The sequence below is a fragment of the Porites lutea genome, chromosome 7 (assembly GCF_958299795.1).
Source record: "Porites lutea chromosome 7, jaPorLute2.1, whole genome shotgun sequence".
Classification (NCBI taxonomy): domain Eukaryota; kingdom Metazoa; phylum Cnidaria; class Anthozoa; order Scleractinia; family Poritidae; genus Porites; species Porites lutea.
The window spans coordinates 1,693,153-1,718,328 of record NC_133207.1 but is presented as its reverse complement, the minus strand read 5'-3'; the positions used below and the strand labels follow the sequence as shown (position 1 = coordinate 1,718,328).

At 37.1% G+C, this 25,176-nt stretch overlaps 2 protein-coding genes across 2 annotated transcripts; one reads left to right on the top strand and one right to left on the bottom strand.

Moving 5' to 3' along the window:
* The first annotated feature begins 394 nt into the window (after nt 1-394).
* Nucleotides 395-17,082, top strand: LOC140943207 (arf-GAP with coiled-coil, ANK repeat and PH domain-containing protein 3-like). Its single transcript, XM_073392277.1, has 22 exons — nt 395-638; nt 2,155-2,310; nt 2,768-2,881; nt 3,113-3,205; nt 4,131-4,241; nt 4,548-4,616; nt 5,138-5,209; nt 6,498-6,607; nt 7,122-7,216; nt 7,323-7,357; nt 7,891-8,053; nt 8,229-8,349; nt 9,333-9,450; nt 10,352-10,492; nt 11,640-11,717; nt 12,062-12,106; nt 12,729-12,858; nt 13,400-13,533; nt 14,050-14,138; nt 14,234-14,381; nt 14,865-14,933; nt 15,821-17,082. Exons 1-22 carry the CDS (start codon nt 516-518, stop codon nt 15,926-15,928), a joined length of 2,322 nt encoding a protein of 773 aa, XP_073248378.1. The 5' UTR covers nt 395-515; the 3' UTR covers nt 15,929-17,082.
* Nucleotides 17,083-19,643: 2,561 nt separating this feature from the next.
* Nucleotides 19,644-24,780, bottom strand: LOC140943398 (uncharacterized). Its single transcript, XM_073392478.1, has 3 exons — nt 24,275-24,780; nt 21,983-22,939; nt 19,644-21,278 (listed from the first exon to the last, which is right to left on the bottom strand). Exons 1-3 carry the CDS (start codon nt 24,595-24,597, stop codon nt 20,411-20,413), a joined length of 2,148 nt encoding a protein of 715 aa, XP_073248579.1. The 5' UTR covers nt 24,598-24,780; the 3' UTR covers nt 19,644-20,410.
* Between the last annotated feature and the right edge of the window lie 396 nt (nt 24,781-25,176).

The following is a 25,176-nucleotide window of genomic DNA, read 5'->3' as shown; positions in this document are numbered from 1 at the left end:
GTACAAGTCTGCAAATATCGTCTTTTTCATCAAAAATTAGCCTGTGTGGCAAAGAGAGGGCTTTTTCCAAACTCCTCTCCCCGTTTTTTCGCCTCTTCCACGCAGGCTATCAAAGTTAGTCACGCGTGCGTCCATCTCTCATTAATCAGGTCACGGCGTATCAATCTATAATTTTGGCCTCTAATTATTGATACAAGTTTTGGCGCCAAAATGAATAATTGAGGCAATCACCTTTATTCAAACTTTAGATTCATAGAACAGCTGTAGAAGCCAATACCTTTAACCAGGCTTCCTCTTTTTTCGTCCTCCGCCGTTTCAGAAACAGACTTGGTACCAATCCCATAGTACACCGAGGCGCTATTTGCCGACGTTCTTTGGCGAGGTTCCTAAGCTGTTGACTTCAGAAAAACATGGAGAGGAGGAGTAGAAATTTGTTCTGATTTCCATCTATCTTGCCACGAAACAAGACAACAAATCGGCGGTTCTTGTTTAGTGAACAGGCTCGACATTTCGTCATGACGTTTTACGACAACTATTATGAGACAGTTTTACCAGATCTTCCCTCGTACGATTTTGTTCTAGACGATAGCCCGACATGCCACCAATCTCTGAAGTACTGGACTGATCGAGCAGCTGAGGTAACCGCAAACATCACGTCTGTTTTCATGATTTGTTGTCTTGGTTTTGTGCTGTTCCACAAAAATCTTTTAACTGCGATAATATTGTGGCAAAGTATCATTGTCACGTAGTCTTAGGCAGCGGCGGTTTTTTATACGGAAACTGCGACTTGTGACTTAAGTGAAAACAGCTGTTTGTAAACTAATATAAGTTAATGACAACATCGGTTTTTTGTGGTTTTATAATTGGTCTTAAGCTATTTTCTTGAGTATTTAAACGTGATCTAGGTGCTTGGCATTGAGACAATTTGACTAAAAATAATATTGTTGGAAATCCCGTTGACGTCTTGTAATGACATTTAAAACGTTTTGACACCTGCTCCAAATCTTGGAACTAATGGCTCCCCGCTGCGAGCGAATCATACATTAGACTGTACACTGTAGGTTTTCTGAATACCTGGAGAGCTTATGCACTGCTAACTCAGTATAACTAAACTTCATGTCAGATCTTTTTCCTTTTGGCCAACTCCAGAGGATGAACCTAGATTGCACAGACAGGCCATTATACGTAGTTGTCAATAAGGCCTGGTCAAAACGTCTTGGGACACTTGAGGAAATTAGGCACAAAGACGCACTTTGCTAAATTAACTCATATTCTACCTCTTAAAAAAGCTTGGCGATGTTGTTAAAAGGGGCTATTTCTGCTGTTCCCCTCTCCCCCAAGCAGTGTTGATTGTGTTGAATAATAAAACTTGAATACATAATGTCAACACTGCACCAAGGGGGAAGGGGGGAGGGAAGATGCCTAAATTTGACAAGCTATTGCGTTAGTGTCTTAAGAGTTTTGACCAGGGTTGTAGAAAATATCAGTCTCCTTCTAGTTGTTGGTGTAGTGAAGATATTTTATATTTTTTTTAGATATTTTAAAGAGCTAAAAGTCAATTTAACTTTCTGCACATTGACGATGGAAAGAGTTTGTATCCCTTTTTCCTTTGTTGTTTTAAGTGGAAGGAGGCTAGGCTGATACTTGGTGTAAAAACCTGTAAAACTTAGGAGTGATGTAAAAAAATAATTAATGAAGATGAAGAAATGATTGTCGCAGTGAACACAATTTATGCAATTGCGTAAAGAAGCCTGAAAAAAATTCAGGACTTCAACAGGGTTTGAACCCGTGACCCAGTGTGATGCTCTACCAACTGAGCTATGAAGCCACTGACATTGGGAGCAGGTCAATTGTGGGTTCAAGCTTCAGGCTTCTTTACGCAATTACATAAATTGCGTTCACTGCGATGATCATCTCTTCATCTTCATTTCATTTCCGCAGTTCATATATGATTTATTTCATATATCATTAACAAAATAATTATTATAAACAAGCCGCTGAAAAGTCAACATAATAGAGCCAAGGAAAATAATAGCTAGAAAACAAAGAAAAACTTCACAGGTTTTTACACCACAGAGGATATAGGTAGCTGGTAAGAGGCATTGTAGGAACTTCTGCCTTTTGTTATTTGATTGATGGTATTTTATCCTCTAGATCACCCCTGGGTTATCAAAACTCGCAAGCACAGTAGAGTCCTATTATAACACTGGCTTACAACATAGTCAGGCTGCAGTTGGGTTTGGAAGTGCTCTGTCTGATGTGGCTAAAACTCTTCAGAATGATAAAGATATAAGTGAACCTATACTAAAGGTAATAAAATATTTTTTAAAAAAGTCATCTACTGGTACTGTAAAATTTCGAAAATAAGCCCCTGGGCTTATATTTTTCAAAGGCCCTTTTTGAGGGGCTTATTTTTGGAGGGGCTTATCTTTGGAGGGAAATTTGCATTTCAAAATCGATAAGGCTAGCCTTATCGATGGAAGGAAATTTACCGTTTTTGCTTTGTTTTACTTTATATTTGAGGGCAATTTCCAAGTACAAGCCCCCGAGGGTCTTATATTTGAAGGGGGGATTTAATGGACAGTTTTTTGCGTTACAAGTTTGGGGGGCTTATTTTTGGAATTTTACAGTATTGTAATGTTGTGTTCTCTACTAATAGAAACCATGATCACTTCTCATGAACTGTTTTCAGTTTCTTCACTATATTAATCGTACTTAAGCTTTTCATTGGATCATCAAATGTCTGACAATCTTTTCTTTGTTACAGTTTGCGGATATGTTTCAGCGAATTGAGTGCTACAGAGATATGTTCTTAAGTCAAACACAGATCCTAACCCTTCAGCCACTTGTAGCTTTGACTAAGGAGTTTGAAAAGGCTAAGGTAAGCTTGACTGAGCATTATCCAGTAACATAAGGTGGCATTTTAGTATTGATAAGGATTGTTTACCATACAATGTACTGTACATGTACTGTTAAGTGGACTGTTAGTAATGTTTTTGGGTGTCTTGAGCAGCTTAAGTCTTGATTTATTCTTTATTAATCTATTTATTTTTGTTGTTTACGACATATTATGTTCATGGTATGAGAATTGACATAAATTTTAATTTTACAGGATCTTCAGTCTCAAATGCAAAAAGCTCGAGATGCTTTGCATGTATCCTGGGAAAAGTTCTCCAGCGTTCCTCATCTAACTAACTTGCAGGAGGTAAGGAAATCTTAGATAAAATGTGATGGCAGATGTTGTGATTTAATTTTACCCTTGGTTTGAATTTTGTTTTCCTATGTTTTAAACTTGTTATAGTAAATTACCATCTAAAAACAAAGGATAGAAAAACTTGAAACTGAGGATTAAAGTGAAGCATTAGTTACATAGATGTATTAAAGGTTAAATTTGATTTCTGGTGAAAATCTTCTAACCTGGGTTGGTTCTTAATTTCGTTTTTCTCCTTATGGGCTGGGAGAAGTAAGAAACGAGGCTAAATCAGCCCAGGTTGAATCAAAATAAACCTGAAATGAATTTTTGTCCTGTAATATAAATACACCCAATACTTTCTATTGCATCAGTGCTTTGTCAAACTTCAGAGGTTATTGGCCCCAAACTTTACACTGTGATTTTGCTTGTCAACATCCCATGTAGGGGACAGAGATTGATCAAGCGACCTAAAGTTGATTTTGAAATTATCCTGTAACTTGTGACTTTAAATCTGTAATATAACCTACAACAAAAGAGTAATACGGTCAACTCTCGCTAAGTTGGACACTTCTGGGGCTGGTACTAAGTGTCCGTCTTGGAGAGATGTCTGTCTTATAGAGAGTCAAATAAAGAGGTTAAAGAAAGGCAGGGACCAACTCTAGGTGTCCATTATACAAAGGTGTTCGTCTTATAGAGGTGTCCGTTAGGAGAGAGTTGACTGTATCATCTACCATGAACAAGGTCCAGAAGTAACTTCTGGTCAAATAAACAGAAGCATTTCCATGCAAATACTCTAAAAAGATCATTGGTTTTTGGACTGAGACTCATGGATTCTGGTCAGTGACTCAAGATTTTTCACAATACAAATAAAATGAGTCCCACTGCTCACCATAATAGCAATCTTTGACAAAATCACTACTTCAAAATTTCCTTCCAGCCTGCTGTACTAGACAAGTTGGCTCACAGTATGCTACATGCCAGACACAATTATCACAGAATCCTGCTCAAATATGTGTCAGCTCTACGCGACATTCACACTCTGAAGAAGGTATTTGTTTAACTACAGTTTTAATCAATTACTTGATACATGTAAATGCTGCATTGTTTATTTAATTTTCCAACTTGTTGATTCATCACTTAATTATATGAGGGTATTAATTTTTCAAGGGGCAGGGGACTTATATTTACTTCTTCTCATTGGTTGATGTGAAATTTCGATAAGTCGGAGGCCAACAGATATTACCTAGAGATATATGTGTAGCAATGAACTGCTTTCTGGTCTCTCAGCTGTCTCTCATGCTTTGTCCACAGTTGATGATCATTAAGTAGCACTGACTTGGTTTTTTCCTTGCAGGTAATTATTCTTCAGAAAGTGCTGGAACACATGCTTGCCCAGTTCTCTTTCTTTAATTTTGCTTACCAGGTACAGTTTTTTAGCTCTACAATAAATAAATTGACCACTCCAGAAAATACCATATTATACCATAATACTCCTTGTTTGTCACCCCAAATTTTGCATAAGCATTGTTTTCAGCTTCTCTTGGGGCCATTTTAACTCCCAAGAGGGAGTGACAAACAAAGAGCATTATGGTATGTTATGGTATTTCTGGAATGGTCAATTAGCTAGAATGGAATCTAAGGGGGAAGGAAATTTAAGATAACACAGTAGACCTTTAGGCCTGGTATTAACTTGCCATGTACCCTTATTTTCATTTATTAACCTGCACATCCTGTTATTATTATTGGGTTATCATTATCATCACCATCATTATTATTTTTGCTATTATTATTATTATTATTATTATTATTATTATTATTATTATTCTATCTGAATTCCCTTAATGCTTGTTTTAATTCTGCAGCATCATGTGGGAAAACATTAAAATTGGTCTGCTTTTAATTTTCCTTTAAAACATAATAGTAATGTTTTTTTTTTTCCAATAGACTTTGAAAGACGTGGAACCATATATGAATGAACTTTTTCAAGAGCTTCAAAACACTCATGCTAAACTAGAGGTGAGACTTTGTTATGCCAGTTTTATTCTAATTTCCACTTTGCCAGTTAATTGGTACACACTGCACATACGTGTCCCTTAAGACATTTTATTTTACAATTTAGTTTCTATCACTTTACATTCCCTACCTCTGAGCAAGGTTTTAGCTGGGTAGGGGTCCTCTTAGGTCACTTTCTATTTAGCAAAAAAATTGGCTTTTTCCGAAGGTTAAACCCATCGACAAAAGATGGGTGTGGGGAAGGTGGCTGGTGAAACCAAATGGAGCCCCAAGCCAGCCTAGAAGGTAATCATGACTACTTTGGTAACTTTGGTAACCATGATAACCCTGTGAGTGGCAACCACCAGGCACCATTACACTAAGAACCTCAGTGGAGAAATGCACAGATACTTACCAAAAGAACATCCAAAGGGTTGGGCGCAAAACAGCTAAAGCTACTGCACACGAAGGCAACATGAGCAAAATCATTGACTTCTGCGAAAGAGCTGTAAAATTACTTTAGTTAAAGCCGTGCTAAAGCCCAAGACCTCCCCAAATATGATTGATGGTGGAGACTGCCGGCCAGCATTGAATCATGTTTAACCTTGCCTAGATTACATTTAGCCACATGTTTTTGCTAAAAACCACTTCCTTTGTGCATACTAGTTTGGATTTGACTGAGCTGGCTGGATATATAGTGTTTATTAAAAGTGATGGGAATTGTCTGGCTGGTCAGTTCTTACAAGTGGAAAGCACCCTTAGATTCCAATGCAGTTTTCTGTGTAAAAAATCATGAGATGGCTTAGAACTGTTGGACTTGCTGCAGTGGAATTAAGTTCAATCCTAATTTGATCAGACAGTAAACAGTGGGGTTTTGCCTGGTGAAACTACAGCCACTGATGTCGTCATAGGTTATTATGTAATGTTTGTGGGCTGTCACCAAGGGCTAAGATTTTCCCCAGCCCCTATAATCATGACCCCTGGCTGCTTTCACAGGAAAGCAAGAGAAAAACGAAACCACAGAATGTCCTTCAGGTATATTCCCCACCTTCTATAACTGCATATACACAGCACTTTAAAATCGTAGAAACTGCCCTGATTTTTGGAAAAAAATTTTTTGGAGTGTTAGATTAGGAGTATGAGTTTAAAAATTGTGGTTGCTTGTGTGGCAGCCAACCAATATGGTAATGTTGGTGATGGTGATATGATGATGGTGATGATGATGATGATGATGATGATGATGATGATGATGATGATGATGATGATGATGATGACAGTGATAGAAGTAAAACTAACATTTCACTCATCACAGGACAAACTCAAGGAAGATGAGGATGTTCAAGCAGCAAGTGAAGCTAGCATTCTTACTCAGTATCAGAAAGACGCACAGTCTTTTGCCGAGCCACAGACAACTGTTCTTGGGTAATACTATATGGAATGTGGTGTATGAATTTCTGATGTCCTTACAGTGTACATGTATCTAGATCATATAGATTTTTTCAAGTCTGTAGGCAGATCAGCAAGCAAGGTGTGTAAACCTATCAAAAAAGAACTTGATGTTGACCAAACAGGTTATTTCATTGCCAGCTATGGAGGCATTGACCGCCACAACATTTCAAGGCAACATGTCTCACCATTTAAATTCCAACTTTTTCATCTTGTCTCCACTAGGTTCTGGGAAAAATGTGAAAATAAATTTCAGCTTGACACTCACAAAATGTCATTTGTCTTATTCATGCTGCAGCACTGTGGATGCCCCTAAGACCATACACTTTTTGTAAAAATTGTTTTTTTTTCCTCTAATTATTTGTTTGAGGACCTTTTACTTATGTGATCCAATGATTTCATGCTTATTAGCCTAAGGTGGTAAAGCAGTTTTTTTGTCACATGACAATGGATTCAATCTGAGTCACACATACATGCTCTATTTTTACAGTTCAGCAACCCTCGGTCATTCTGTTAATGCAGTGAATGCACAGGCAGGCAAGTTCTTTAACAAGATTGGTGATTTGTTTCAAGGAAGCACTGCAGGTTTGTAGCCAAAATGATGCATTATAGATTACTGTTGGCATACTTTAGTTTATTGTGTCTGAGTTATTAACTAGCATCAAATTTAAAATTTTTAATTTACCTTCAGGTTCCAAAAAATCTGGCAAGGATGTTCATCGCCAGGTACACATGAGTTTTTGCTTTAGATTTAAGCATGGTGAAAGTTATATATCATAGTGGATAGTCAAGAAGTATTCACAACTTGAATTGGCTTTCCCCCAGTGTAAGATTTTTCTTCTCAGCGATTTTCTACCTCATTAGAATTGCCTGAAACAGTTGTTAAAGTCTTCTTTATCTATTATTCATTCAATTAACTTACATTGCGCTGGGTCCATCACTTAAACATAGTTCACTTTAACCAATGATTTAAACAATCAGTAGACCTTCAAATATGTTTAAATGTGGTTTATTTCAAGTATAGCAAGTGATTACTAGTCTGCGCAATGTGCCTTCATGATGCTGCTAGCAGCAAAGGGACATTTTAAAAAAAGATGATCCAAACTTAGTACCCCTCACTGCTGTTTAAGTGTCACAATACAATACAACACTCCTTCTCCAACCAACTCAACATGGTTGCTTTTGATAAATTTGCAAGAAAATTCCAGGTGTCTTCTAAAAACAGAATAATGTTTTTACCAACATGAATCATTCCATAGGATTCAGAATGGGAAGTGATTAACAAGCCCACGGAGACATCATCCCCACAAGTCAACAGAAAAGATCAAACATCATCATCTTCGCATAGTAAAGCTGAACCACCCACCAGCCTACCATCTTCTCCATCCAAGAAGAAGGAAGGCTCTTCAACAACTTCTGATGGTATAGTATGTGCTCCATATAAGATAGAAAACTAACACATCTCAGAATGGGATGTAAATAGCAAAATCTACTTACCTACATGTGATGACAGATTTTTTTGTGTGTGAATTTGTTTTTCTTAGCCACTTTTACAAAGAAAGGAATAACTGATTGAATCCTTGCTTTATTTTTCCAGATGTTCCTCAAGAAAAAGTCATTAAAGTTATACCTGATGATCTACTCAGTCCAAGCTCTGAAGTTGGCCCATCCAACGTAACCAGTAAACAGCCCAATACAGACACTTCAAGACCTATCCAGTGAGAACATTATGATCTTACGTTATAGCATTTTGTGGGGCAGTTGCTTTGTATGATCAAATGCAAAACACGACTGTCACTAGAATTTCAAGGAGGCAGGGAATCTAACAGCTAGGAGTTTCATTTGGTTTTATTTTTGTTCTTTTCATTTCTATGAAAGTTGCCAGGGGTTATGGTACATTCCTGTTAGCTGGGGAAATCCCCAGCCCCTAGCTCTTAATGGCAGCCTTAGGAAAATCTCTAAAAAGGATTCAACATACTAAATTGGCTAAAATCTAAATAATTTAAACTTAATTCAAAATTGTAAAAAAAGTTAAAAACTGAAGTTGTAGAGCTTTTTATGTTGTAATTCATGCAAAAAAATGTTGCACACTGCCATGTACAAAATTTGCTTGCATTCAATAATGTAAGTAATATCATAGGTGACGAATTACTCCTTAATTTTGGCGCGAAATTTCAGCGTTAATTTGTAATTTCACATGAGAAATTACTAAATTGCCATGGCAACCTGCCATACGTCTCCGTTTCAAGATGGCGAGGAAGTTTTAAAATGTCATGAATGAAGATGTCAGGGCATAAAAAGATGCTTTAGAAACCTGAACACACGAAAGAGCACATCAAGAAGGATTCTTAGAGGTATGTTGTCGAAAAAGTCTGAAAACTTAAGCCAAATTTTAGCTCTAAACGTTTGAGAGAGTGGAGTTCATGATCGATCAATACGATCCAGGATTAACAAGTCAAAAATCCTTGATTGCTAACGTAATTCATCACCCATGATATTAATAGGTAATTAAATGGTATACTCGTGAAATTAGGGAATAATTTCACTTGCGTTTTGTCCAAATCCTAATAATTTCCCTCGCCTAAAGGCTCTGGAAATTATAAGCATTTGGACAAAATGCGAGTGAAATTATTCCCTAATTTCACTTGTTACCATTTGATTACACATACGTAATTATTCTGTTTTACAACCTTCCTTGCAGAATTATAGCAACAGGAGAGGGAACCTTGGCTGAAACATCTGCTGGTTTTGAGCGATGTAAGAGAGGATATTTAAGGATAAAACAGAAGGGCTTTCCCAAGTCAAGATGGCCACTACTGGTAAACAAGTCTAACTTCATCTACACCTAACTGAAATTCTGTAGAACCTTTTTGTTGCACTCTCTTGGAAGAGATTGAAAGAGAAGGACCATGATGAATTTGCTTTAGACATGATATTGGCCAATGATAGTAGTTCATCTACCACTGTAAAAGATTAAGAATTGCTTAAAATATGAATTGAAAGCAAATTAACAGTTCCACTTAACTGTATTGTTGAAGAAGTCTCATTTTTAGGCTCACAGACCTTTGGAGTAATTTAGAATTTATCAAAACCTCTGGAGTGGATAGGATTGTGTTTCAGCAGTGTCTTGGCTAGTTTGTGACACAAGTGAAGAAACATGCATTGTAACTCATTCACATGTATTTTGATGGCATACAACGTGCAAAGAAAATAGTGTCCGATAACCTGGGGCTAGTGGATTTTGCTATCGGGCTAGTGAATTCTGTTCTTAAATTGCCTGACAGGCAAGTGAAGATTTTTGGGGTATTCAGATTACAAAAGAATGGGTAAACAATCCTGCTCGTCCAAAACTTTTTTCGGGCTAGTGCATGCTAGTAACAGCTTGCCTGAAGAGCAAGCTGCAAAATTGGCTTTCTTTGCATCCTGGACCAGGTTTTTCGAAGCTAGGTTAAGATACCCCAGGGTTAGTGCGAGATTTGAATTCAACTATGAGAGCTTAAAAATTAAATTTAGCTTAATTTCTTTGTCTACAATTTGATGATTGGATACTCTAAAAACAACAAAGAAAATTATCCGAGAAAGTGCTTTTGACAGTAAGAAAAAGAAACCCGGGTTAAAATTTAACCTCAGGTTAGCGTTAACCTGCATTCGAAAAACTGGGCCCAGGGCATCTCACATTAAGAGGGCATATTATTTTGATGTACTTTGCTGTTCTGTTAGTACTTCATTGTGGATCAAAAAGATGGCAGATTGTTAGCCCAAGGTCAAGAACAGGTCATGCCATCAGTGATGGAAAATCTGTTGCTGTGCACAGTGAAGTTGTGTGAATCATCAGATGCAGACAGGAATAACTGCTTTCAGGTACATGTAGATACTCAGAGCTGTAAAATTAGAGTTGGTTTTACTGAAACCTGTCCAGCAAATAGCTATAATTAATTATCCAGCTCTTTTAGACTAAAACAAGCTATTGTTAAAAAAAATAATTTTTTCTTGCGTTATTATTTTTTATGGACTTGGTAATGTAAGGCAAGATTAGACCATAAGTATTTTAAAGGGTATCATGTAACAGTTGCTAATAGTTACTGACAACCTTGTCACATATATTATTACTTTAATTCTGTTCAATAATAATAACAATAATAATGATAATAATAATAAAATATTTTTATATAGTGGCAATATCCTTTATGTTCAAAAGTGCTTGACAAGAACAATAAAATAATGACAATAATAAGAAAATATTAAGAAAAAGCTTCAAATCTTAAGACTAAAAGAAAAATGGCTAAAAAGTTATTGGAAAAAAGTTATAAAAGTGCTTTTTGAAAAAGAAAAGTTTTAAGTCTTTTTTTAACATTCAACAAGGGCTTGCGCAAAAACACCTCCTGGCTCACCTTCAATTTATTGCTACGTACCAGAATAATATTATACTTGGCAACTTTTCTAACTACTGGTTATTTAACAGTAACTGTTAATGAATGAGGCTGAGTATCTTATGAAGAATTATGGAGATTGAGGAGGGTGTTATCCGTCGAGGCCGTAGGCCGAGGCGGATAACACCCTCCGAGATCTTCATCAATTCTTCATATGATACGAAAGCCAAATTCAATAACTGTTTTATTATTCATTCAAAATAATTCCTAGTTTAAAAACATAGCTAAAACATGCTTACCTCCATCGATCCATTGATGTTCAGTTCATCTCCGATAGTGTACGTTTAGGTTTGCCCAGCTCCGCAAATATTCTCCAAATAGCAGATGTCGCCCTTCAAGTTGTCTTCTTGCTGTTCTTGCCATGTTTTTAGCTATTTTTTCGCCTAGTTCTTACTCTTGAAACGAGTGAAATTTACCAAAACAACTCAACCTTGTCCCCAGGTCTTCTCGGTTAATGGTGCCTTAACCTGTGAAAACGCTGCATTTTTGATGTCATTTCCTCGTTAATTTTTAGCCAATCAGAATCGGGGAAATATTTTGAATGAATAATAATAATATTTATTTCAATTTGTTTGCAGCTTATATCACCATCTAGTGAAAGAATTTTCCAAGCAGTCACTGATCAAGAAGTACAAGAGTGGGTTACAGCAATTCAGGTAACATGAGAGACTCTGAGACCATTTGTTATTTTGTGTCAAAAAATTAATGCTATAGAAGAGAGCTTTTACAAAAAAATTCTTTAATTCTTTTAATGGCAGTTGTTGAGGGGTGTGGCCATGTCAGCCCCCCTTTAGTTCCATTTAGGTTTATTGGGTTTTTTTTATTAGTCTCTCCACTGAGCTGCAAATACCATGTAGCATTGCTTCAATTTTGTAGTTTGTAGGATCTAATGTCTCAGATGCTACATGCCTGTGGTTGGAATAGCAGTGGGCTACAATAGAATCCAATTGAGGAAGTAAGAGAGCAAATTTTTTCCAAACCAATACTTGTTTTTCTTTAGAAAGCAACTGCTGATGCCTTAAGAAATTCTAAAGCAAAGCTACAGGTGAGTTACACGTAGACCTAAGTTGTCATTAAAATAAGTAATAATTAATAATTATTATTTAATTAATTTAATTATTATTAATTAATTAATAATTATTATTATTATCTAATTAGGATTTTTAGTGTTCGTGGTAATTATTACCATGAGCACTAAAAATCCTAAGCATGGTGGAAATTAATGTAGTAAAATAAGACACATTGAATAGAAAATAAATGATATTTAAATCAAACAAACAAACAAGAAAAACATTTGTTAATTTTGATTTACGAACTGTATTATTTTGTCCTTGAGGGTACCATTAAGTCCCAGTCCTCCACCCTCCCTTGCTTCGGTTATTGGGTCATCTGTATGTACCAGTATTTTGATTGGTCTTAGTAAAAGTAAGAGGTTTGAATTATTTCTTTTAAGTAACATAATTTAAGCATGTTTCATTATCATCTTTTGAAGTGTACATTTATGTGAATGTAAGCCACCCAAAACTTGGCTTTAAAGTTTATAATTCATCGTTACCTTTTAATTTGTTGTAGCATGCATATTACCTAGTGATCTCTATTTTTGTCGCGAAGAAATAGGTTGCAAAAAGTTGCCTTTAAAACCAATCAACATGGTCTTTTTGTTTTAGTCACTTGCGAGATCTCAAGTAGGCCTATCAACTTCTGCAGCCAATTCAAAGAAAGTGTATGTTTCAAATGCTTCCGAGAGGATAAGAAAGATTGAAGGCAATTCATACTGCGCTGACTGCTCAGCACCACGTGAGTAAACTTACTGTCAATACTGATCTATCTACTTTGTAGTTTCTCCTTAAAGAACATTAGTACAAAATTTGGCAGAACTGTTATGAGAATAATTTTAAAGATCTGATCATCAGGTAGTGGTAGTGGCATGAAGAGGCAGCCATTGTGTTGGAAGTAGCAGCATTAACTAGATACAGTTTGTTATCCCTTGTATGACTGTAAGTTCTTTTACAATAATATTGACCACCACTGTTTTATCTTTGCTGTGTTTGTTTTGTAAATATGATACAGTATCTGTTAATATATCATGACCTTTTCATCCCTAACACTTGCTAGAGTAAAAAATTCACAAAAATTCCAAATTTCTTTTTGTAAAATCCTCACATTTAATTGTAATACTGTTCAAAAGTTCTGCAAAAGAGGTTTTATTTGAATGGTAACACCATGGGATTTTGTCCACTGATTTATAATGATCAGTCACGTCATAACTTGGTCTAAGGTTAACATGAAAGTGCATATCTAACATCAGTCATATTTGATGTTACTCTGTTTGTTGTAGGGCCAGACTGGGCAAGCATTAACTTAGGAATCTTAGTTTGTATTGAATGTTCCGGAATACATCGGAGTCTAGGAGTGCATGTATCTAAAGTGAGATCACTGACGTTAGACAAATGGGAGGAACAGACTGTTAAGGTAGCATATTTGTTTTAAATTTATTTTTTATTGAATGCAAGTGATACTCATCATCTACAAGAAAAGTGGAATTTTTTGTGTTTTCATTTTCTAAAACATGTGGTTATCTTAGCGATATATATGTTGTAGATATTTTTTAAAAAAAAAGAATGAGTCATTGGACAGATTGCTAACATCCTCTTATTAACAGTGTATTGTCCTGTCTGGGAGCTCTTCATTTTCTCAGTTATTTATCAATCCAGGGCAACCTGGATTTCATAGATTCAAAACCTTTTGGCCACTTTCTGGTAGCTACTGGTTTATTTTAGGAGTGCAACACTAATTTGGTTCACTGAGATAGTGTGCTACTTTCAGCCAAATTTAGGGTATATGCATTATTGAATATTGGCTAAAAAAAAAGGAACAAGAAAACAGAACAAGCCCAACATCCTGGCCCATATATTCAGCCATCTTGACCAAACAAGCTTGGTTAGAAACTTGTTGATTGTGTATTCCATTTCCTCTCTTTTTCACCAGTATATGGAGTCCCTGGGAAATACAAAAGTAAATAGAATATATGAAGGAAATCTTGGAGAATATAAAAAACCTGCAAGAGATTGTTCAAAGTAAGTTAGATTACCACATGTTTTTCTGACATAATGTTCCCACTTGCATCTAGAAATGCACTTAATGACTTGTAAATATTTTTTCGCCCTGACAGGGAAGAGAGAAAAAAGTACATTGTCACGAAATACATAGATCAACGATTCTTCGTCCCTGAGGAAAGCACAGATAAAGAACTTCAAGAAGTTATGAAAAATAGACCGCCGGGAGAAGGGGAAGATGAGCTGTTTAACGACTCTGCAGAGGTATGAAGACCAGGAACAACAACGTAGCCCCCATGCAATGCATTTATATGGAGAAAAGTTGTCATGGGAAGAAGGCGCACCCTCCTACCCAAGCTACTTTGGGCGAACCAACCTTTCCTACACTTCCTTGCAAAAATTGGTGAACCATTTAAAACAGAAGCAAAAAGTTCCCTCGGCTAGATGGTTGAACCGCCGAGTGGGTCACCCGTTTGCGACGGTAGGGTCACCCTCATAGCTGGCCCAACATTTCTCCATATAAAGTAAAACACTTTGGCTGGCTCAGCTAGGAGATTTGGTGACCCCTACGAGAGACCGACAGATTGTTGCTGTCAATCTTGGTGCTGAGTATAATCTAGGATCCAGGAGGTTTCTCATATATGAATTATTAGAATGTAGAATTTTTCTTAAATCTCAACTCAGGTAAGTAAAAGACCAACTTTATTTTCTGTGACATAACCTATACTATGCTCTCATTTCTATTAGTTCCTAGATTTTCTGCAGCAGAGATCGATTCAAGGATCTAGTCCCGTTTGTTTAGTGGATGACTGCAAGGTATAAAAACCTTCTTTATTTTAAGTACTAATGTATTTAGCTCAAAGTACTAATTGAGGTACTGGTTGAAGTAATTATGACGAGTGACCCACAATAACCTAATGGTATAGGTTAGCCAAGAAGCTATCACGAATCTCTATTTTTTTAGGGAGCTTAAGCAACAACGCAGGCGACGGGCAGTGAAACATCTCTGAAATACTGAATTCGCATGGCTCCAAACTTTATCACGACTATTCTACCTCGTCCTTGTTCAAATGTGCGCGAATTTTTCTAGAGCTGAATTCCAAAGAGCTGTGCCTACGTTATGAAAAAGAAAGAGAAAATCGTTTTCTTGCATTCATGTCTTCTATAAAACATGAAATTAGGTATTTTTTTGCATCTTAGTAGTGTAACGACGGCAAAAAAGCGTGCAGCATGTGCCAAGTTGTTGTTTTGCTTATTCTAAACCTCTTGCTTTTTTGCCGTTTTTGTTGCTGTTGCCGTCATTGTTGCTCGAGCTCGTTATTGGCCTTTGAAAAGATTAAGGGTCTTTTTTGGCTTCATTTGTCTGTGTTGTTAGCTAATTTAAAAAGTTCTACACACTTAAACAATGTCCTGTTCGTGCAATTCTACCACATCGTTTTTTGACAGTTTTCGTCTTTGGTCCTCAAAATCTCAACTTGCCAGTCCTTACTTTAAATCTATGGAAGTGGCGCCTGTCAGCCGTCCCCAACCCCTCTCCTTGCAGACCTCAAACATCTGAGTTTTGCCTTTCTATAACAGAAGTACATGAGGTTATTGTTGATGCATTGTACCAACATCACTCATGTTATTATAAGACCATTCGCAAACATTATAATATTATTCCTCTCATTCAGATATCATTTCGATCTTGTGTTTTCTATCAGGAATGTGCGTCATCCTCAAATTGTGTTCACAAGGGACAAACAAATGGACAGTTCGCATCATCTCAGTTAATTGTCACACCCGCAGAAGGCGAAGAAAGCGAATGTTGACTTGGAATGGCAGTGTTGGGCTATTAACATAAAAATTAATACTTATCTTATAAATTATTTTTTGGGCTTAAAACTGTGAAAGAATACTTGGAAAATATGTGAAGGTGGACGGAGAGATCCATAGAGCAACCGAGCCGGAATCAAACTTTTCGATTCTCTGTTGCTCAATAGTAGTATTACCATAATGTGAGTCATCAAATTGAACTCACCATCATGTCAAACGAAGTGATTTCTCTCTCAGAGAGGAAACAAACCTCCAATCATGAGGCAACTACATGTATATAAGTCCCTCTCAGTGATGCATAACAGCTGATAACTGAAAAATCCAAAAATCAAGGTGGCAGTTACACGGTGACTCTTATGAAAATAGCTCATGCTAGCTAGACCTTCGACAAAGATTTTTCTGGTCATGGGAAATTCAAGCACAAAGATGATGTTTTTGTTCCGTCCCTCGTCACACTTGGTTTTTGTACATTAATCACACTCTCTGCATATTTCGTCAACTTGTCGAGACTCATATTTTTCAATTTGGTAGTGTTATTTTACTGTTCCCCAGAAAAAAGATATGTTTGAACACATTGTAGGTGACTATTGCTTGAAATTTATTCATTACAAGTTCAAGTATAATTTAAAAAAAAAACATTTACCATACTTGTGGACAGGATAGAGCGGCAAGGAATATCGGAATTACAAAATGATTTTTTTTTTTCAATTGTTGAGTAAAATCTAATGGTGCATGAACCAAGAAATGGCAAAAAAAATAAGGGAGGCGGAAGAAAAAGAGGTGAAAAGAGGGAGATAAGAGATTAATCAATCTTTTCCCCTCTCCCCTTTCAAGCCATTTCAAACAGTGTCTGATTATGTGACATGGGTGAGTGAATTGCAATTATTACAATATTAACCTGTAGTAATAAAAAAAATCAGTCACCATGAGTGTGTTTTAGACATAAAATGTTATTTATTTGCTCGCAGACCTAATAATTAGTTTATAATTTAAGATGATGAATGTAACATTTTACTCCATGTAAATGAGTGGGCAGTGACCATGTATGGTTGTGTAAATTATAATAAGAAGTGTTATGATAAACTGGTGGTGATCTATAGTACAGTGTACGTGTGCACTAGCACTATAATTAAAGTGAGTGAATAACCCATTGGATGGTCTTTCTTCAGTCAAAACTGGCGAAATCTCTTGTTCTAAGAGGGTTTGGTTATTTTGTATATAGATGACATGATTCTAATTCCTAAGATTTTTAAAAGATGTTCTGCAGAATTCCGAAGGTGTTCAGGGCCATCTGTGGAATCAGAAATTACGATCATCAGTTCTCCCGTCGGGTTAATTTTCTTGTGATCTACAAGACATACTTGTCAAAAATGTATGTGTGAACGTTAGTACAGTGTAGCTTAATTCCCCCCTCCCCCACCCAGATGTAAGAATGTCACAATAGGTCTGCAAGCTTGATCATGAAAACACTAGCGTAATACTTGCAAAACTCCAGGAATTTTTCCAGGGTGCAACTATGAAAGTCCCAGAACCCAGAAATGGAACATTCCACTGATACATACAACAGTACGCCTTGCTATAACAACATGTGAGCCTACGCGTATTGTACTGTATAGTTGTCGCTTCAATGATGATAATGGGGGGGGGGGGGGGGGGGTGCCCTGAGAACCCTGTTGAGTGAAAACACTTGCATTCTTGTTAACTATTTAATAATCATAACAACTGGAAGATGTTTATCTGAACAACAGGGAATTGGGGGGATGTTTATTCTTGCAGAGTGCTTTCTGACACACTTTAAAAGAATCAGTCTCAAAATGATGTCAGTCTCAAGTAAAATTTTATTAATGGGAAGGATTTATTAATACCTTTTTTGTGAAACAAAGTTCTCTTAAGAGAAGATTTAAATTTTTTTTTTACAATAAATTATACAATATTTGCTCCTCTCAATGTATAATACATGCAGTCCACCCTCTATCAACAATCCCCCTCTGCCACCTCCCCTATGCCCCAATATTACATACAAATTGTCCTTTCTGATCTCATTACATTTCCTTATGAATTAGTTGAGAGAATTTGAAAAATTAATGATAAAAGCTTTCCTCCTTTGGTGATCATGTCATTCTCATAATCTTTTCTCTTAAAACGTTAGTCATGGTCCCACTGACATGCAAAAACTGCAAAAAAACTTTTCTTTTCTTCTTTCCTGAATTCAAACAAAGCAACTTTCCTGCAAATGGGACAATGAACTTGCTCCAGTCTCAGATTTGAGTTCAGAATGCAAGACAATATTTTGGGAACCCAAAGGCATGGGAGAAAAAAATTCTGAGCTGCAAATTACAAGAACTTTTTACAATATTCTCAAAGATTCTTGTTTTTAAATTCTAAAGCTCTTACACAAGTTACAAAGAACAAGTTTCTTTCTTTGTAAAATGTTCCATAGCTTGCCTTTACTCTAGTGTTTATTATTATTTGTCCATGGTGTGGTCTCCTTTATCTTTCTGTGATGCATAGAACCCTCTTTAGCAAGTTTGTTAATCAAAGGGTCAAAGGTCATAGGCTTTTGACATGTCCCCCTTAAATAGTACAAAAGTTATTTACTTTTTTAAACAATACCAAGTCCACTTTGCATTTTTCTTTGACCTCAAAGACCTTCATTCTTTCTCCACTGTTTGTTGATCACACCTCAGTGAGATGGACAGTGTTGAGGAAGAAGAACAAAGTAAAACTAAGAATTTTTCAATTCAGGTTTTCAAAAGAAAGTTAGAAGGCTAGAAATGCATCACTTGTCAGCCTGCATTAATTTAACTTACAACAATAGTAATACAGTTTGTCTTTAAAACGATTCCTTTTATCACAGCTCTTTAAGGTTTACATGAAAGAGAATCTTTAGGTCTGCACATACTTGAGCTTTAGATGTCGAGCATCTGATACAAGCCAGCTATAAGAAAGTTAAAGACCATAACAGATAGGCACTTTCAGGTGCGCAGGAATTTAATATGCCTGGGTAGACTGCCGCCTGCCCAGGAGAAATGGCTAGGCTACTAAGTAGAGCTGATGATGTTGTTAATACAAGCAAGATAACCTTAAAAATTATTATTATTATTATCAGAAAAAGATAGCAACTTGCTCCTCTACATGTACCTGTAAGCTGAACAGTATCTCTTAACCCTTTAAGCCCCAGTATCCACATACAAATTCTCCAGACTGATCTCTATACATTTTTTTTAAGAATAGTTGAGAGAATTTGGTTTAAGATCAAAGCGTTCTACCTTTGGTAATCAACTTAGTAATTCTCAGAACCTTTACTCTTGATGATCTGCTGATGTTGTTAGGAGAAAAATAGAGAGCTTTAGATTCTCAGACGAGTACGACTACGAGTACGAGATTTTCTCAATACTAAGTAGTGCATGCGCTTGAACCAGCGTCATTTTGGCGGGAAAATGTGGCAGCCATCGTCATTCTACTACGAGTTTTAACGCGAATGTCGTGGTGGCCAAAACAAGTTATCAAATGTTAGAAGTTTTATCATTTTGCGATGGGGAAAGCGCGAAACCTCCTTCAGTAAAGGTAACAGTGCTAACTTTTCTTGTGAAATATGATAAAACATACCTTTCCGGGAAGTCTATATTTTGAGAATAGGCGAAAAAAAATTCAAGTCAAATCTCGTACTGGTAGCCGTTCTCGTCCTCGAATCTAAAGGTCTCTATTGATGTTGGTGAAGCAGGAGCTAAGCAGGGCTGTCACACTGCAGAGTACAGCCAACTCTCTCTTAATGGTCGGCCACCTAGGTAAGATGGCCCCTACCTTTTGTTACTCCTTTCATTTGTTTCTATAAGATGGACATCACTCCCAAATGGACACTTAGTGCTGGTCCCAACCAAGGTGGCTATATGGGACTCTATATGGGACTCTGGAAGTTGTAATTTGAACTTTATACTTGAGAAGGTATGAAAATAAACAAAATACGATCTAAATTACATTTTTTGAAAAAAAATTGCAATATTGTGTTTGTGTTGTGTGTTTTACTTGGCTTCCAAATGGCTCTAGAAGTGAAGAGACAGTAAAACACCCGACACAAACACAAATTGAGTCATTTTTATCGTGAATTTTGTTTTAAAAAAATGTAATTTAGATTGTTTTTTGTTTATTTTCATACGTTCTGTTACAAAAGCCAAATTCCAACAAACTCCCATATAGAGTCTGGGCTGCCTGTGGTACCAAAGGTGTCTGTCTTAGAGAGTTGACTGCATATTACTATATGTAATTTATTAGAAGGTTAGGAATAAAACAGCTAAGAAATTCTTTTTCTTCTGTTTCCTTATGTTTTTGATGAAAGTAGCAGGTGGTCATGCCCAAATTAGACAGGAGAAATCCCCAGCCCCTAGTGACAGCCCTATTTAGGATTCCTTAATGTTAATTCTCTGGTAACAGGCCATCTCAAACAATAACAGCTGGACATGAATATCCTTAAAGATCATTCAGTCAGTATCACTGCTTATAAATTTCACTTTTGCACCCTCAAGATACAGTTTAAACTCACACTCAAGGTTCTCATTTGACGTAATTGCCCACAGACACGCTGAATAATGAATGCAGTTCACAGATCGGACCACTGATGGCTGGCAGTTACCCTTGCCAGCTATACAACTGAAGACTGGGTTCCACGCGATGCATGGTCTTCCAGAACAGTAAACCTGGGTTTGCCAGAGGCTCCCAACTTTGCTTCTTTCAAACCGCACATGGACAAACCCCAAAAAATCACTTGCAAGGTTATTTACTCCATCAGGGTGAAGTAGTTGATCAACAACAACAAAAGTTCTGTCGGACACACCTTGTACCAGAGGCACACCCCTACTGCTACACTGTCTGTCAAGTTCCCTCAACGATTCTGAAACTGCCTCAGTTAGATATTCACTTGGTAATTTCTCATAATTAAGTTCAAGCACTCTTGAGTTGGTTATTGATCCTTGCGCCCGGCAAATCTTGGCATGCTCACACAAGAAAACTGGCTTGTTCTCTAAATCCATCGCTGTCACACACGGAGGATAATCACAGGAATACATGTCTTTCATCTTGCTGGATGGTTCATTTTGTTGACACCACACAAAGCACCTATGATCTGGACCCACTTTGCTTCTCCGTACAGAGAATACAGTGACAAATGAGTTTGATGGAATTTGCAACTGAACAGCTTGACGCAAGAGTTTTCGGTTGCGTCTAAATGGTGGATTTGCTTCATTTAACAAAAACTTGCAATGCTTACACACCTTGGAACGACAACCAATAAGACACTGGCATTTCTGACAGGGCATTACACCTCGTCGAGTAGCATTTCCAGGAAGCATCCTGAAAGAATGTACAAACATATTAATTCTGTTCAAAATTATGTGTAAATTCATGCCTGGCAGCTTGACATTATTATTGTTATTGACAGAATGTTTATTAATCATGCGTAAATTCAACTACCTTCTCGCCTGAGAGCTTTAAAATTTATTGACAGAACTTTTTAAGCTTTCTTAAACTTGATATTTAAATTATCTGTTACCTTAGTTTGTTAGTATTTAAGGATTTTTTTTCATAGGGCCATAGGGCAGAATACAGTACAACTGTAATATTTATGCACCCTATTGAAATAAAGTGTCTTCTTTCTTAATTACTAAGACCACAGAGCGGCCAGCATTTATTATCAGTTGGTAATTAAACATGATCACCAAGTGAAGAAGAGTTGTAATTTTCAAACAAATTTCCCTGATCATTACAATAGCAAATGCATGAAGAGCAGCATTAAGATAGGCAGTTCTTCAATCCGATCATCCCAACCCAAATCTCTGCCCAATTTTCTAATCCCGATGTTTCTTTTACAAAATGTTGGATCAAATTTTTCAGCAGGTTGAAAATTTGACTGGTGCCACGTCAACGTAGGCTAGGGTGGACATTATTTTGTGCCAGTCCAACAGTGTTAGTGATACTTACAGAGAGAGATGACAGTATCACTTGCACAAAAAAGATAATTTGTCATTTCTGGGATCATAAAAGGCAAGTCTTCCTACCTGAGTTGTGATTCTGTAGACTTCACTTCACCAACAGTGTTAGCAATTTCCTCCTCTACTGCACAATCCTCACTGCGCTGAATTTCTACTGTAATAGTGCACTCATCAATAGTCTTGGGTCTTATTTTCCTGTACTTTGCTTGACTTGACAGATCATCCTCAATAACAACCTGCTTTGCTTTAATTCCCAAGGGGCTTGATGTGCTTGTGTTGGGCTCAGCATTGTCACTGGCAATGTTTAAAGAGGGTCTTGCTTTCTTACCATTCTGCTGAGCAAGATGTCCCAAAAACAAAGCAACTGAATTAGCATCATATGCATTTTCAGGAGATCCCACCGCACCAACTGCTCCTACTGAATTTCCTTTAACTTCTTTCACCTCTACATCACCAGCCTGTTCCTCTTGCTGATTAACATCTGAATTCTCTGTATCTACCTTATCAGCTTGCTCCTCAGAATCTTGTGCGACATATAAACTACTACTTTGATTTTGCACCAAAAGAGTTTGAATTAACTCCTGCAGGCTAGTGTGGTAGGTCTTCTTCCCAGCCTCAATCACACCACTGTTTTGCTGGGATGTTTCTGCTTCCATTCCCTCAATAGCATTTACACTTGACTGGGTTCCTTGTACAAAATTATCTGCTGTAACAGCCTCAACTTCTTCTGTTACATTCTTAGAAATAACATCACTGGTAGAGGACACTGACACTTCTGCAGTGTTACCAATCGGAGATGTTGCCATATCAGGTTCACTGTCCATCAGTACCATGTTCATGTCAACGTTAGATGAACTCTGTTCACTGTCATTGTTGGGTTCTTTACTTGTTTGAGATTTTCTTGACCTTCTTTTCTGTTTGCCAGGAGAACAATACTTACACTGCTTGGCACGATTACCAATTTTGTTTGTACAGAGAGGACAGGTTTTGACACCTCTTCTTGTGGCATTGATGTCCAGCAATCTAAAATATTCAAGTATAATAATGTCAGCAACAGCCATCAGCTTGTGAGGAAAAAACTCAACCAGTATTTTGGTAACTGTCAAGTCGCCCAAAAGTCATCTCACCCAAAGCTATGTCACCCAAAACAAGAGTTACAAGGTTATGTCACCTGAAATCCTGAGTTATGTTGTCTGAAATTTCATCAAGTGTTTACTGGGGTTTTCAATGACAAGCAAACACCAAAGTTCAAAAGCCAACCAACCTTGACATTATTTGCTACCGTCAATCACCTTAGCAGACCTCTCAGAAAACAGAAGTTTACTTCAACAAGTTGAAGAGGTCATGGCTTGTGATATGTGATTGGTGGATTTTGATCCTTTTTGTGTTTTGTTGTGCTTGAGGATTCATCGTTTGCGACCATAATTATGATTGACAGCAGCAAAAATGCAATTGTGAATTTAGCTTTTAAACTTCAGAGTTTGCATGTCACTAAAAAGCGCAGTAAGCTGAAAAAGGCAGTGTGTGTAATTTGATGAACCCTAATGAGGGAAACAAGTGCAATAACAGGAAGTGTGTCAGGATGTTAGGATGTTGTTGAACATGATAAAATGACAGGCAACATAACTCAGTTTTTCAGGCAACATAACTCCAAGCGAGATAACTTTCGGACAACTTGACCATACACCAGTGCTTTATGAGTTGAAAAAAAAACCATGTTATTTAAGGACCACATACTGAACTGAATTTCAATAAAATGTATATGTTGTAGTTATTTTTATATTTCAGGTAATTTTTATTTTCCTTTTGTTTCAACTTCATTAGCATACAATAACATACCCAAAAACAAAAGAAAATCAAAAATTGCCTGACATAAAAAATTAACTACAACATATACAGTATGCTGTGGTTCAATTTTATCTTCGGTTTAATTTCTTTATTTTGTTTTTTGGTACGGTAATGTGTAATAATAAGTTTGAAACAAAAGAAAGCACAAATTAAAACAAGGATAAAATTGAACCACAACACATACGTTGTATCTCATATGATTTATTGACTCCAGCTCTCTAGCTAGATACAGTTGGTGTAACAGTTCAGGTTATACAGCCTCAATAGTGATAAAAAGAGTATCACTGTATCAGCTGACTTGTGAAATACTATACTGTTGCATAACTTTTAATTAGATCAACCAGTGGACTTGGCAAAGTCAAGAGCACTAGCCTGTTGATGAAATCCTTTAGTTGGATAAAAGCAAATACAGCCAATTTTACTCTTTATCTGTGCGTGCTTTTAATATTACGAGTCTGAATAAAAATTAGAAACTTAGGCAGTGTATGAAATGGGAAAATTTGCCATTACCTTCCAAAGGGACTGCCCTCACCATCACCTTCAACCAACTTCTCACTCTCGTTTCCCGAGTCTGCAGGCTTCGGCTCAATTTTACGTAATCCTTGAGCTTGTGCACCGCTAAGAAATTTCCCGGTGCTTCCCGCAGCTGCGCCAGCAGAAGATCCCGTCAACAGTTTGGTAAAAACTTCGCTTCCATTTGACGAAACAGAAGTGTTCGTAGTCAATAATTTTACGATTACCTGCTCCTCTCCACTACCTAGAATTGTGTTTTCTAGGATCAGAGTGGGATTACTGTCTTGTTCTGTGGATTGTTCGCTCCACATATCTGTCATCTGGCTCAGCTGTCTTTCCTCGTCATGTAAACAATTCGCTTCCCTCAAGCTTTTCAAATATTTCCCCGGCTTTAGACTTCAAATATAAGCACCTAACGATTTCTTATATCCTCGAATGGCTGGAGAGCGATTTACAGTAAAAAATAATTGAGTACAGTATGTTTTTCGACAGGCGCAAAAGGAAAGAGAATACAAGATGGCGGAGGATTGATTGCTTGGGAAAGCGTAACGCCAGCGATGCGTGCCGCTGATTTGACCACGTGATCCCGTAACTGAGGGCCCGCGGTGCGTGCAAAGCGAAAGCGTATAACCAGGGCGCCCTGGTACAATGTATAACATAAACATGGTCAGGAGGAGCGTGACTTGTGTAATTTTCATTGAGGAGTGGTCAAATAAAACAACGCCACAATTTATTATGATATAATTTTGAATCATTCTTCAGGGCCATGAGTAGCCTGTGCCAGGCTCTCAGATAGTATAGTGGGAGCGTATTAAAAGGAGCAAAGCGAAAATAAGACGAGCACGACTTGGGAAAGGCCCCCGCGCGTTTTTCGCATTTCTTATTACTGAACGACTTTC